General features: G+C 36.6%; 1 protein-coding gene across 7 annotated transcripts in view; it reads right to left on the reverse strand.

The window, feature by feature from the left end:
- rbfox1 (RNA binding fox-1 homolog 1) overlaps positions 1–15,745 on the reverse strand; it is a 245,770-nt gene that overhangs the window by 148,704 nt on the left and 81,321 nt on the right. For 4 of the 7 annotated variants that reach the window (XM_084126013.1, XM_084126017.1, XM_084126019.1 and 1 more), the window contains exon 2: positions 5,509–5,550. The exons of 1 other annotated variant lie outside the window; for it this stretch is intronic. In XM_084126013.1, the coding sequence (XP_083982139.1) occupies positions 5,509–5,550 (42 nt within the window). Of the gene's footprint in view, positions 1–1,708; positions 2,714–5,508; positions 5,551–15,745 lie in introns of those variants that run through there. 2 more of the 7 variants (XM_084126018.1, XM_084126009.1) reach the window with 2 other exon arrangements.

Genomic DNA, 15,745 nt, shown 5'->3' on the forward strand with positions numbered 1-15,745 from the left:
GAACTTATTTATTATTTGCATTTATTTGTTTGAAGACACAATGCTATAGAAGACATGGGGTCTATTTTGCAATTAAGACTTTATCGCCACATCTGACGTATTTGGACGTGGCACAACGCTCTGATGATCTATTCAATTCTGTTAAGATGAAAACCCTGTGGCTGAAAAAGTAACACACACAATTAATTCTAGTTTACAGCCATACGATCTATGACAAAAGTAATACTGAAGGGTCGGATATAGAGCCTGAATTGGATTGTCAAATGGCTACCAGAGGCCTCTTAAAAAGAAAAACATGTCACATTCAGCTTAACCCAGAATGCACTCTGGTATCATCAATGTCTCTACAATCTTAGGCCTCTGGACATCACTCTGTCTATATTATGTAAACTAAAGACTAAAAGTAATTGTGTGTGTGTGTGTGTGTCTGTCTATCTATATTCAGTAAAATTTTACAAAATGTTAAAAACAAGATGTATCAGTAATGTTCACTTCAAATGAACCAGCAAAGAAGTGAATTTCTTGTCAAAAGCCAACTTAAAATGACGCAAATTAAATATTTAGCAAGAACTGTATACTTTTATACAGCACAGTAATTTCTGCATCTCCTGGGAAATTTCATCCTTGAATCTTTCCTAAGAAGCATATTCCTTCCAGACCACCCATGTTCCAATTAAACATTCAGTATTCATTTTCTTAATATAGAATTTCAGTTTGCCGTAGATGCATGACTAAGTAACTGGAGATTGTCTTGTGTGTTTATCAAGTCTTTTGATTATGAGCTCTTCTGACTACTGACAGAGTTTAAGAGCATGTTTGCGCTTTAATCATTAATATTATAAGAATACTTAAATAAAGGTTCTCATTCGTCTTGCTTAATTTTCAATAACACAAGAAAATGTATTATAATTACTATTATTATTTATATAATAATTATTATTATTATCTTGCCTCCATTATTTTATGGTTCAAAAAAATCAGTCAACTTGTACATCGTACAAAATCAAACATGACTCTTAATGGGAAAAAAAGAAAAGAAAAACCTCCGGCTGACACATTATGTAAAGGATCAACTCGTTCCTTATTTCTATTTTCACTTGAACTGCCCATCAGATTAAGATCTGTTCAAATAAGATTAATTTCCTGATAAACCCTCACAGTGAAGAAGTCATCAGGGTGCTTTAAATTTATTCCATGGGCAATTAAGTGCAGCGAGATTTCCTCAGCTAGGACTGATTTTGAGTGGTAATGGCAGGTGAAGAGACAGATAATGAGCAGGCCAAGACACACACGCTTACAGCTCTCTAAAATGACTTCCTGTGCTTTAACCCTGCAGTTATGAATCAACGTGTCACGCACCGCTTCTCTGACACTCTCTACTCCAAAGAAAGAGTAGTCTCGGCAAGGACGAGATGAGAGAGAGAGAGAGAGAGATGAAACTTTAAAATGACTGATTGCCAACCAGTATACAAAACACAACACAACACAACAGAGGATATCGCATATAGAGAGGATCAAATGTATTTGGACTGATTTCCACCCTGCAACCAATTGCTACAAAAATGCTCAGGCTATCAGACCCTTCAGATGAGAAAACACATAAACATCAATGACGGCACACACAACACTTTTGTACAGCACACATGCACAGCGAAGCCTGCAAACACCAACGAATGCGACACAATCGGTCGGGATGGTTGTTACCTACCCACAAATACATCATCATCTTGAGCGAGGAGTCAGGGGCTCTCCGGCAGTGAGGAAACGCTTCCCTACTTATCTTCTTTTAACTTCTCGAGCTCAGCTACGGAAACCCGGATGAATCCTTCTTGTTTCCACTCTCTCAGGCTCACAGTTCTTTTGTATAATTTATTATATCACTATAATAGAGCTTATTAAAACTGACACTTGGAGGAAGAAGAAGCTACTTCACAAGGTTTGAGATGCTTCAAGCAGTCTTGTTCTTGCTCTTCTCTTCTTCTTTTTTTTTTTGTTCTTTCTTGCCTTTCCCCACTTGGTCCTCCTCACCCTTTCACTGACAACCCCTGCTTAGGCGCCAATTCCTGACGTATCTATTTAATGAGAAGATCCGTGCACCAAGGAAGTCCAGTACAACTGTGCACTCAAAGTGCCAGAGAAAGAGAGAGAGAGAGAGAGAGAGAGAGAGAGAGAGAGAGAGAGAGAGAGAGAGAGAGAGAGAGAGAGAGAGGGAGAGAGTAAGAGAGTGTGTGCAGGGTTCTCTAGCACAGGCTCCTCAAGAAAGGTACGTGTACGTTAACGCACAGCTGATAGGACGATCCGAAGAAGATTTTCCCTCATACATAAAAAGGACTTTTCCCTCTAACAAAATGCTGCTCAGATCCTCAGACGCTGTCACCCGGAAGCTGATGCGCAGGGGAAGAGATCAGTGGGAATTCAAAAGGCTCATCTTCTGTCCTGAGGAAAGGTAAGAAGACAACTGACCGGAAAAAAATAAAATAAAAAATTAAGCTTGCAACTTTCCTTCAAAAAATACTGCAATCTCAGCTATGCGAGATTCATGTAAATAAAAAAGGAAAAAATAAAATGCAGGTAAACTACAGTCAAAAATGGCACAATGGGATGAAAAGGAGGTAGAAAGCACCACCCTCTCCTAAATGTGAAGCTTGCACCTGACTCTGCAGCCTGGACGACTTCCCCCCCCCTCTTCTTCTCCTCCTCCTCGTCCTCGTCCGGAGTGAATGTGCTGGAGATAAAAGCAGCGAGTACTGGGGCCAAGGCCTTCCCGCTCGGCTTGCTTTGGCTCTGACGCACTGGCTGCCTTCTTACAGCACTTTTCTACAGCCATCTGCTGACTCTACAACGCTACTGCTACTGAGAGACCAGACAACGCAGCCAGCCAGCTCAAGCGCATATGAGGCTAAAACTCATTACTACTCTTCAGAAGAGGGATGAGATTTTTAATCAAACGCAGGTATTAGAGAAACTCAAGAATAACAGAAAACAACAACAAAACCTTTCTGTAAATGAATTTCAAACCAAGAGGGGACAAAATGGAAATTTGAGCAAGGTCCATTTTTTTGTTTTATGTGTGTCTGAGACACAAACGCAATGAGATTTGCCAGTGTATTTATGAGGGAAATTAAATTCTGAGGGAAATTTAAATATTAAATTCTCCTCAGGAAGCAATTTGACTCCCCTTTAAAAGGAAAACAATAAAAAAAGAAAGTACAACCATCACAAAGAGAAAGAGAGAGAGAGAGTGAGAGTGTCTGAGGAGGACAAATGATTAAGCTAAAGGCTCAGACTCGGGCACACATTCAACACACACACACACACACCACGTTAACTAAAGCAATAAGGCCATGTTAAAGTGATTTCACCACAGGTAAGGGATTTCTACGGCACAACACAAACCGTCAGTCACAGCAATTTAAGACACCAATGCTCAAATAAATTACATTTCTTAATGATAATTTAAATAGGGTCATTCCTGTTATGCAGTGTCTTTTGAGCTTTAACTTATTAAATATGCTCTGTGTACAAAATATGTGCCATGTAACTTATTCATTTTAATATTTCGTTTTTTAAATATTATGAGTTCTGTAATTTTATCTAAAAGGATGGGATGTTTTAGAGCACAACAAAATATCACGAATACATGAAACACATAATTCATCAAATCCATTGCTATTGATTTTTTGTGACTTTTTGTGCTGTTCCCATTAAAAATTATGTCACTTCCGGGACGATGATATCATTATGGAACGAACTGGCTTTTATTAGTTAAAGGGAAATTACAAAAAATGATGAAAAATAAGATTGAGGCCACTAGATAAAACTACAAACTGACTTTCAGTATTTCTAAATAAATTGAACATTTTTATAAATGTAAGAAGTTAAATGAGTTAAATATTTTATTCGATGCATTATTTATGATAGAGTACTGCCTAGCAGGAATGATTGACTTTGAGTGCATTTTCATCAGAATTTAAAGGCTGAACTATCTGACTAAAAACAGAAATATATACCAGACAGTGCTGTGCTCGCTTTTGCAACAAGATGGAACGGTTTTCTTCCGAAAGAAACGATTAATACAGAGAAATCCGGTCAATACTCTGAACAACATTCTGAAAGCAATAAATGATTGTTGACATATTAAACAAAGATAAATGGCAGGTACAATGCAAAGCCCATTGTTTGTGCGCCCAAGCAAAACGAACATACTTCAGCATACAATTTCGTTAAACCATTTTACTTTGGGGCAAACAAGGTCTAATGGTCAAGGAAACTGAGTGCAGCTTACTGACATGTCCATTTACATGGAGCAGACCGATTCAGCCGCCGTCTCCTCGGTCCGATTTTGCCCTTTAGCCCAATTAAAAAAGCTACAAGTCTGAAACAGTAGCAGTAAAAGCAGTAGTGCATCTCATTTGTTTGGATTATGACAAAAACATAACCTAAAAGAAAAAAAAGGTAGCATTAGGTTGTCGATTTCCTGTTTAAAAAGTACTAAGCACATCACCCTCGATCCTGCTCTTATAATCTAAATTAAAGGCAAGCTTCCAAAAAGCACTTCTTCATATTATTGAGTGAGTCACTAATAAGAGGAAATGAGATGGCAAAGAAATAAGAGAAGTGCTTTTCATGTTTCCAAGAGAAAAATCAGCACTGGCCTGCTTATTATTATTAGCTTTATTAATATATATGAATTGTTAAATTGTAGTCCACTATTACTGCTCTAATTTCAATAGGAATTAAAAATATCATAAAAAAAAAAATAAAAAAAATAATAATAATCAAGAAAGTAGTTGCCAGAAAAAAATTAGAGTGATGGGTGTGTATGAACAGTAAGGTCTGGGCATTAATCATATCAGCCCTATCAGACTTAAAACCCTTCAACAAACCATGATAAATTACAGCGCTGAGAGAGGACTGCAGCACCTCCGCTCCTGCATCTCTCCCATGATTCTGCAGGGCTGTGCTATGTGAGATCAAGGCAGAGCCATCAGGACACATGGTTATCCCTCCACACAGATACGGTGTGTTTGAAGAAGATGAAGATCTTTGGGAGGGTCTTCATCAGGAGTGAAGCTGACACCTTTGCTACCCTGGCTTTTCAGGCCAGTGAGTGAGCAGGAGGGTTTGAGAGCCACTATTAATGTTTAATGAGAAGGCAAGGTAAGCTTTGTTGTATTTTTAATATGGACACAGCAGAGTATGAGGGAATAACAGGTTTTGGTTCTGAGGTGGGTTTTTTTTTTTTTTTTTGTCTATTGATTTAATATCATCATCTTCTCAGCCTGAGATGCTGAAATGAACATGAAGGATACACAAGAATTCATTCTAAAGTCATTGTGACGAAATGATTTGTCTTTACATGAATGAATCACAGTCGTATGATCTTCATGGATTGATTAATTAAAAGGTCGATACCAACAACATCCAGAAGCACAACAGCGGCACAAAGGAGCACACAAAAACACAGACACACACAACCACACAAAGCGACACAGAAGCATCACTTACCCTGAGTTGGTCCGTATCACAACTCATTGGTTGTCCTGGAATCTGTCAACAGAGACATACAAATTAGAGTAACACATTACACACCAAATACAGCACCTCCCTTCAGTAATTACAAGTCAATCATCTAGAGTGGGCTGAAGGGAGAGAAAATGAGATCTGTCAAAACTGAGGTTTGCAACATGGAACCATGCAAAAGGTGGCGAGAACAGGGAATAAGACAGGCAAGACATAGTTTCCATGCCAGAAACGGTACACATAACAATAGTTTCCTCTTTTTTCACCCCCCAAAAAATATATAAAGCAAGTGGATCTCAACTGGTTTTGCTTCAGGAAACAGATTTTACATCGGCATTCAAGAGGCGATCAGAATTGAACAAAAGTATGTCTGTGTTAAAATCACCTGAAATCAATTTACTAGTGAGAATGTGTGTGTGTGTATGATTTTTAACAGCCATGTTTGTTTTTAAGTATTATTTTTGGTTTAAAACAACGGATTTAAACTGTAAAGGTTTAAATTTGCATTATTCTGCAGCTTATATTATGTTAGAAAAAAATACCGGAGTTAAAACAAGTATTTTTCAAGAGTTAATATAGAGTTTTTCAGTGTAATACATCAACATTTAAAATATGCGTGTGTATTGAAATGTATTGATATTACCATATCAAGCTGAACTGAACTTTAAAACTAAAATTATTTTCATATTTTCATTAGTTTCATAGTCTTTCAGCAGCCAATAATTCACACAAAAACACTGTAGTTCGCGCAAAGTTTATCATGCAAGTGAACCTACAGTATATTTAATGTATATTCTTTTAATTTAGTTCATGGATTTCAAGCAACCTGTCCATGTCGGCATCTGCTATTCACAGATGAGACAGATGTGTTAGCCCTAAAATATCATAGTTTGATTGGATGTGTGGTCTTTGATGTCAATAACAATAATATTGGAAGTGTTTTCTACTTATGAACTAAATATGATTGTGCGGCTTGTACAATACAAACTAATATAATTAGAAGAGATCTGCGACACATTTTTCGGTTGTAAGTTGTAACCCACCAGTTGAGAACCACCGCTATATAAAAAAATCACGTTTAATTCTATTGAGCAGAGTATTTCTACATGCCTTGATGCACAGAGTTTCTCAAACACTAATCAATCACGCTCAACCCTCAAAAAGGAGGGGGGGAAGAAAAACATTTCTAATTTTGTTAATGCTTGTTGAGTGTTTGAAAGAGAACTACACAATTACGAGATTAGGGTCTGGTTACGCTGGGAGGGTTCCTGGATATACCACTAATCTTCCCTTCATGCCTGCCGTCAATACATCCATAATGCACTGGCCAATCTTCATTTAAGAAATAGAATCTGTGTTACAAACGCTCTCTTCAAATGTAATGATATTAACAGTTCCACTTTCCTCTCAGCCTAAAACACTTAGCTGTTTTTCAAAGTGTGCTCATTTCCCATTAGCCAGGCCACTGAGTGAAGCCGAATAAGATTTTCATCATTTAGTAACTGGACATAGCTGCCGAAAGACCCTAAAGAGGATTATGACCCACAGATTATTGCTTTGATTTGATATGATATGAGAAAAAAACAGATGCATTAACCTTGTCACCTCAAAATATCTGCGCATCAAATTAGTAGTAAGCCTTCTGCTAACGGCAGCTCGCTGGTGTTTGGCAAACCACTCTTGACCGTAAAACGTTACGCTTTCATAGGGAAGTTTATATATCGTGCGCAATGTTTTCAATTAATCGTAAAAAAAATTCCAGGAACGACATCAGCATTTTTTTTTAACGCACAGTTCAACAAAATGCCCATGAAAGTTTTATGCAAATGAATATATTTTCCCTGTTAAAAAGAAGCAAAGAAAATCAGGGCACCACTAGGTTTTCTTGTAGGGTAGGAATTGTATTATTTAGAGCCGCTGACCTTAATGATGGCTCACTTGTTTTGGTAGCACTTTCCTTTCAGCCACTGGCCCCTAGCAGGTCGTTAAGAGAAGCTTCTCAATAGCTCTGGGGCACACAGCATGTTTCTGGATTCAGACCGCTGGCATACATTTTTATATATAGTCCTGTGCTGCTGAAATCTGAAATTCAAACCATTTCATTTTTTTTTCTTCTCTGTTATTTTTTAACGAGGACTAACATTCATGTTTTGTGTTTTTCATATTGTGTCATTATATCGTTAAGGCTGTAAAATGATCAAAAACATTCAAGTAATTCATTTTAATCCAATCCATTTCTTGATATGCTCATTATTTCATGCCAGGTACAGTATTTTTAAATGTCAGTATTTGCTGATTATATGAGACATACAGTGTGGCAGAGGAGTCAATCACTGAAGAGATATTACAAAAGGTGAAACTAGAAATAAATATATTGTTTGTTTTTAGGTATACACGGATATCAAAATTCTGGCCGATAACAAACATGAATTTTTTGTTGATTACTGTTCAGTGGCCAACATTAAAAACATTAAAATGTATATATTTTTTAATAAAATTACCATTTTAAATCATCATTATGGCTGTCAATTAAAGTAATTTAAGTAATTGCCCAATTTTCAAGTAGCCTAATGATAAAAATCATCAGTACTATTTTACACCATAACACAGTACAATAAATTACATTCACAAACATAATTTATTCTGCTGTGTTATAGAATTATTAGTGTGTTTTAATTCAAATACTACTGAATATTTTATTATTGTTTAAATAAGATTTTTTTTTTAAATCAGTTGACAGCCATGATATATTGATTTATGATGTTACTTTTAATATGTTTAATATTGGCCACTGATCAGTTGGCCAATGCGCACACACACACACACACACACACACACACAGTTATTATACATATATAAATAATTGTATAGAATATTATGTAGCATGTAAATTGAGGCATCACTATATTATAATTGATTTAAATATCCTATATGGACTAATATATATACAATATCTAACCTCTGATAAAGGTAAATGGTAAGGGGACATGATTCAATGTATTAAAAACAATTATGTGTTCATTAAAAAAAATACTTTATAGGTATACTTCATTAACAAATGTAATCATTATTATATGAACTAAATCCTATGTGTTGATTGGAGTCTGATTGCTCACAGGGTGTAAATTGTTTCAAGTTCCCTTTACAGGGCTTCTCAGGCACACACGATTCCACAAAAGCCGCGGCATACTGCGTGGAGATGGGCTCAAACCGCTCAGAAGAGGCTCTTGTTCAGTAATGATACTTTCCAGATGAAATCAAGGGGAAAACCAACAATAGTAGCGCAAACAGCCCTCCTCTGTATGAAAGGACAAAAGGACTCTCGAAGGGCTTGCTTATCCTTTACCACTAATGGTCTGCTTCCCTCCTTTTCACTCAGAATACACTCTCTCTCTCTCTCTCTCTCGCTGACTTACGTAGAGTACTTGAGAGAGACAGACAGAGATGGAGGGTAATACTGAACTGTTGCGGCACAGAATTGCAGGATGGAGAGCTAAAGAAAGAGGGAGTGAGAGAGAGCAGGCCTAATTCAGTCCCTCAATGAGCTCTATAGGTCTTACACATGCAGCGGAAAAAGCAGAATGAAAAAATGTCAATAAGTAGCACTCTGCTGAGTACAAGCGGCAGAACACGGCCGAGCAGAATGACTTTATTAAGCTGACACAGAAGACTGCGCTCAGCCGGACCGATGGATAGAGGGGGAAGAGAGCAAGACAGAGAGGAAGAGAGCATAACAGAAAACCAGAAACTAAACAAAGGAAAGTCGGCACTGTGCTACGATTGAAAATCAATCCCCTGATAAATCTGTGAAAACCTCACCAGACCCCCAGAGATGGAATTAAGGCTACCTTTACACAACAATGATGTATTAAAAACAGAAAAGTTTTTCCTTTGGGTTTCTCACGTACAGACGACAACATTGTCAAAACCATCCCCATTCACACAGATCCGCGGAAACGACTAAAAACACTGCATTATGCTGCCAGGCCAGTAGTTGGCGATGTTACTTTGTAAAGAAACACTACGCATGATGTTATCAATTTCACTTATTTGTGTTTTTGTAGTTTGCATGGAGACGATAACGGTATTGTTTTCAAAAACGAGCACTTTGAAATCCGTTTTGAAAGTGTGCCTTTTCAGGGCCTCAAAATGCCGTTGTCGTGCAAATGACTGGCCAAAACACATTAAAAGTTTTCGATTTTTAGTTGAAAATTGTGTTGCGTAAAAGCACAGGAGACAAGCATTCCAACAGACATATCAATATAATATTTGATCAAACATTGACACTAAGATAATTTGATTACATACTTAAAAGTAACACTTTCTGCAAAGTCTGTATATAGAATATAACAGAAATGTTTTCCAAATGCCTAAAAATTATAAACATTATAATTTCAAATTGTTTCTTGTAAATTAACATCTCAGTTTATTTTAGAAGCACAATATGATGTTCTTTTAGAACAATTACATCGATTTTAGTCATTGTCCTTTTTTACATCAACCAATCAATCACTCAATCAATCAATAAATAAAAATTCTTAGATATTCCAATGAGACTTTTACAAGTTAAGACTGTAATTATTTTTACAATTTGCTTTTATACATTTAATATATAATAAGCTACAAATGCTTCAAAATATTTTATACACACACACAAATATAAATATATAATAATTACAGTCTTAACTTGTAAGTGATATAGTGACAGTGATATATATATATGTGCGTGTGTGTGTGTGTGTGTGTGTGTGTGTGTGTTTGTGTATGTGTGTGTGTGTATTGTGGTTAACATTATTCATGAGAACATTAAACTCATTATCAGGTTTACTATAAGACAATTATTCTTCAATAAGACTGTTAATAATAATTTTATAAAGCATTACACATGTAGGGTTCATAGAAAGTGTTACCGGATAAATCTACAACCATATCTTTCACCACTTATAGCAGGAAGCACTGGAGTCACAGAATCATGACATGCTCCAGGGGATAAAAAACCCATAATAACATACAGTGATCCACTGATGTTAGAATAAAGATAAGCCCAAAATTGACGCCTGAGGTTCTCTATACAGTGAAAATGCAGCACTTTATTTCAATTAAAGCTATTGATGTTAGATCAAAGGTAATGCTAATAAAATGCTAATGGCATCTGTATTAGAAAAGCCATTTCAGTCCCTAAGCATTGATGAATACATTTCTAAAATGTTTGGCTGAGAGAGAAAGAGAGAGAGCTATAGGTACTGCTAATTTATGCGCTGCTCTGAGGAATAATGAGAAAGGAGGGTGGGTGAAGAAAGTGAGAGCTGAGCCAGCAGAAATTCCCAATGCTGCAGTAGCCCTACTGAATCCTGCACTTTCACAACACTAAGCTTATCAGAGAGAGTGGAGGGGAAGAGGCAGCCAGATCTAAGCCTTTTAAGACTCTTCATCAATATTAGAATATCTGGACTGGCAGGGCCTTCGTACCTTTCGGTGCACAGTTACACACTTTTGAGGACATCAGAGAGAAGTCTAGGGTTTGCAGCTGATGTGGCCAAAGCTGTGGAGAGGAAACATGCCCATAGACCTTATGCGCCAGAGAAATAAGCACGCAGCCATCTTCAGAATTTTGTGTTTGAACATATGTTTTTGTGGTAGTCCTGTATATTTCTATGGCATCGCTGTCGAAGAGTAATTAGCTGAAGTGGATTTACTTTTTGTAGAGTTAACGAAAGTTATCATGAGCATTGTAATGTTTGAAGCGGATGCCATTTAAAACGAGAGGTTCATTCATAAATTCGTAAGATCTTACCTTCATGCTGTGGAAATATAAACCGGAAGACGGAACACAACGAGTGCAGCGCCGAAAAGGGGCGGGGCTACATAAGGTCCATAGGTGCCTGCAATTCCTCTACGCTGAAGGAATGCGACTAAAGCAGAACCTTCTTCCTAATGCACTTTATCATAAAGGGTCGTAACATCCATAGTCGTTTAAGGGGATAATTCAGCCAAATGTTCAGATTAGTGCTCATCAATATGGTTTTTTCAGAGACCAATAATTGGATACATTGTTTTGAGGCGAAAAACAAAATGGTATGAATGAATGGGCAACTGCCTTTTATAACTTATCTGACATTTTGTGAGATCACCCTTAACAACATTTAAAATTGTTCCTACACTCCCATATGAATATCATCAGAAAACAACAACATGGCCATATCAATTCACCCATTCATCACTTTGTATGATCCCATTATTCTGGATCATTAAAAAGGAAGAGAATATAGCCACTTGATTAGAAGATTATATAATAAATTATGAATCATAAAAAAGATAGCCACTCTAAGGTGATTATTAAAGTGACATCATTTGTATCTTAACATTAAGGTACAAGTGCTTCCTCATTGTCAGTCCAAACATGTACAAGAGCAAGGGTTCTCTCTTGCAATATTGAGTTTGGGGCTTAAAAGCAAAATGATGCTGTCGATACAACAGGCAGGGTAAAAAAAAAAAGAGAGAGAGAGGCTGAATTCAGTGCTCATTAATCTATAGACCTTCATCAGCCCGGGCTGCAGGTTCACATAGCCTTCCCTGGCATCTTCTCAAAAGAGATCACACTCACTGATGCATCCTGCTTTGTTCTTGCTGATCCACCACAATTACCCCAACTCTTCTCCTAGGCTCAGTTTGAACAAAATGACAAAACAGAGGCCAATTTGCTCGCTACTACCCTCCCCCCAAACACACACTCACGCACTAGCACAGAAACATGCGCTAGGACTTCTGGGACCTTAAATGATCCCCCTCGTCAATTGAGCAATGTTCCTTATGTATACGGCTGTTAAACTGCTTGGCTGTATGCTGAGGTTAATACTTGCACATGCAGTTGCTGGATTGTTTGAGGGAGAACGACATCTTTTGTTTCCAAATGGCTTGATTTTACTTGATTTGCTTGCTATAGAAGAGCACAGGGGTAATTAGAACATTTATTTGATCAGTAAAAACAGTAATCTATCTATCTATCTATCTATCTATCTATCTATCTATCTATCTATCTATCTATCTATCTATCTATCTATCTATCTATCTATCTATCTATCACACACACACACGTACTGTATGTGTATACATTTATACAGAGTAAAAGGAAAAAAAATAGCTATAGTAAAGTACAGTAAAAATGTAAAACAATGAAGAAGCTCTATAATGTCAGTGATTACATTTTATGGGTACATATCAAATGTCTGTCAATTAAAATAATACCCTCAATTACTAGACATAGGCTAAATTATGAATGACAGGCTAAAATAGTGAAATCAAATTGTAACAACAAAGCTATGGATAATGGATAAATTATTAAATATTACTACCACATCAGGCCCAAAAACAAAAGGGGGAAGAGTGTACATCTTTCAGGAGAGATAACTTAACTCTGTTTTATAACTCATAAATTATTGTAAAAGTAATCACAACCCTAAAGACAAAAATGACTTAAGGGAGATTTTTACTTAATTAGGTCAAAACAGACTTTTTTAAAGCTACACTGTGTAATTTTTTAAGTTGATTCTTAGCAAAAAACACTTTGTTCTTTCAAAATGATATGTGCTCGTTAATGTGTAATTACTTCTACCAACTAATCAAGTATTCTCATAAGTGTAGAATCTGCCATTTAGAATACATACGAGCGAGTCGCTCGAATGGCGGCAGCCATGTTGCGCCTCCATCTTGAAAATACATTAGCCAAAGAGGGACATACCTGGAAATTCAAGCTTCGCCTTTCGCGTTTTTACACTCAGTGGCACCGTGACGAATGCGAGGGGGAGATTACTCACGACTGCCGGCAGATTTGAAATAATACGGCCACCGTAGGAGTTAAAACGCCCTCGGAATGGGAGGGGCTAGAAAGTAATGTTCAGTTGGTAGTCATAAACAATTTAACCGCTAGATGGGAGAAAATCCTACACAGTGTAGCTTTAAAAAAACATTTGTGTCAATTGTAACTGAAACTGTAGATTATACTTGGGGAGAGGTAGAGGTAGAGTACCCACACATGCCTGAAATGGTCACTGTGAGTGTGCACTGTATGTTATAAACAAAATGCATTACAATTATCCCTGCTTTCCCCGACTTTATTGATATGGTCATGGGCAAATATTCACATTTATTTACTTTTGTTAGAGGAGGTTTCTTTAAAGAAAGAACAGGATTAAAAAACAAATAAACAAACAAAACCGTAAGAGATGAAAGCAGTATTGTCTCCAACATTTCATCTCAATGGGACCCAATTCATTCTTATATGCAGGACAATCTTTACCTCCATTTTGGACAACTGGTTTTACACAGTGAGAATGAACCATACTCTGATGTTTAATTGAGGCTCTGATCCCCCAAACACTTAAAGGGGAGCTTGAGGATTAGTCGCCCTCCATAAGCCTGTTCCCCTCACTCCGCATGGCTCCAGATACTTTATTTTGACAGGCTGAGCAGAGAAATACCAGCACAGAATACATCAAGTTCTCAATTATTGGATTATCTCAAAGTGATATCATTACCACAGGACATTCTTTCCAATCATTGATTGCATTTTTCAATTTATTTCACGATTAATGCAAGTAGCCTGACCGAACAATTGTCTGATGAGTTCTGGAACCCCATCAATATATTCTCCTGGCCCACATGAGCAGTCTGTGTGTTTTATAGCTCGAGAAAAAACATCTCTCATCCCTCTTGTCTCGTGCCTCTCAATTATTCTAAAGGGCTACCAATCTCATCTAGCAGGTAGATAGACCATGTGAATGAGAATTACAATTTTAAATGCAAATACACTGAACTGAATGCTATTTTATCACATGTCAGGGAAAGCTGCTTTGGCGAATGCTAATGCAGTTTGTCTTGTGTCCAGGCAAGCAGCTCACTTTCACAAGTGCCTTGATCAAGCAGTTGTTGTTTACCGCAGGGAATCATATTAGTTAGTTTTATATTAACACAATATCACAATTAAGTGGACATGTGGTGGATTTAACATAATTTCTACCTTGGTTTGAGAGAATGTTGCCCATTTTGGGCATGTGGATCAAACTAGCAATTTATTAAGGAAAATTCCATGCTTCGTTCCTCATTTTGAAATGTTCAAAGTCAACAAAACAGGTTTTCTTGAGAACATTGTTTTAATTGGCTAATTTATAGTATATAAACACACTATTGTTCAAAACTTGGGGGTCAACACATTTTGTTCTCAAAATGTTTATTCAAAAAGGATGCATTAAATTGATCAAAAGTGACACTAAAGACATGTATAATAAGACATGTTTCAAAAAGATTTATATTTCAAATGAATGCTTTCTATTAATCAAAAAATCCTGAAAAATCACAGTTTCCACAAATATTAACCCTGCAGGGTTCGGTTTTTAAGTCAATTTAAACATTCAAGTCATTTTAACCATTCAAATTCAAGCACAAAAATATGCAAAAGGGAACTAATTTCAGTCCACACTGTTTTATGAGCTCGCGAGTAGGCTACTGAATTGAGTTTCGCGTCTTCTTGCACTTGAATGGAAAAATACACACAACAAAGCATGTCAAAATGCTCTTGATCTTGACTGAACAACTTTTGTAACTTTAACAAGGATTAATCTATATTTAATTTATACAGTGAAGACTATGCAGTGTTTTTTTTTATGTTTGATTATTCAATTTCTGTACCTGAATAGTGTTAGACTTATCTAAAAAACCTGAAGCAGTGTATTTTAATTTGTATCTTTGTTCTGTTTTATTTATTTGAGCTGTTGCTGGTAATTAGTTTTTTGTTTTTTTCTTATTTTATAGATTACAAGTGAGTCTTCAGTAATGTTTGAACATTATATCAGTTAGGCTAGTAGTTTTTGTTAGGGTATCGAAATTGGAATCAATCGAGAATTGTGAAATTTCCCCAGTATATAACATTTTGGTGGCTTATTTATTAGAATACAATGTATACACGGGTCAAAATAACAACAATTGAATTATTTATATATATTTTTGGTGAGGCCAGTGAAAATGTTGGCAGGCCAAGTAAAAAATGTAACCACTGTCCCAACTGGGCCAGTAGAAAAAAATCCTTAGCGTAAAGCCCTGCACTGTTTTCAAACACTGATAAGAAATACCAATGTTTCTTGAGAAGCAAATCATCATATTAGAATGATTTCTGAAGGATCATGTGACACTGAAGACTGGAGTAATGATGCTGAAAATTCAGCTACGA

Source organism: Abramis brama (assembly GCF_963993115.1).
Source record: "Abramis brama genome assembly, chromosome: 1".
NCBI classification, from domain to species: Eukaryota; Metazoa; Chordata; class Actinopteri; order Cypriniformes; family Leuciscidae; genus Abramis; species Abramis brama.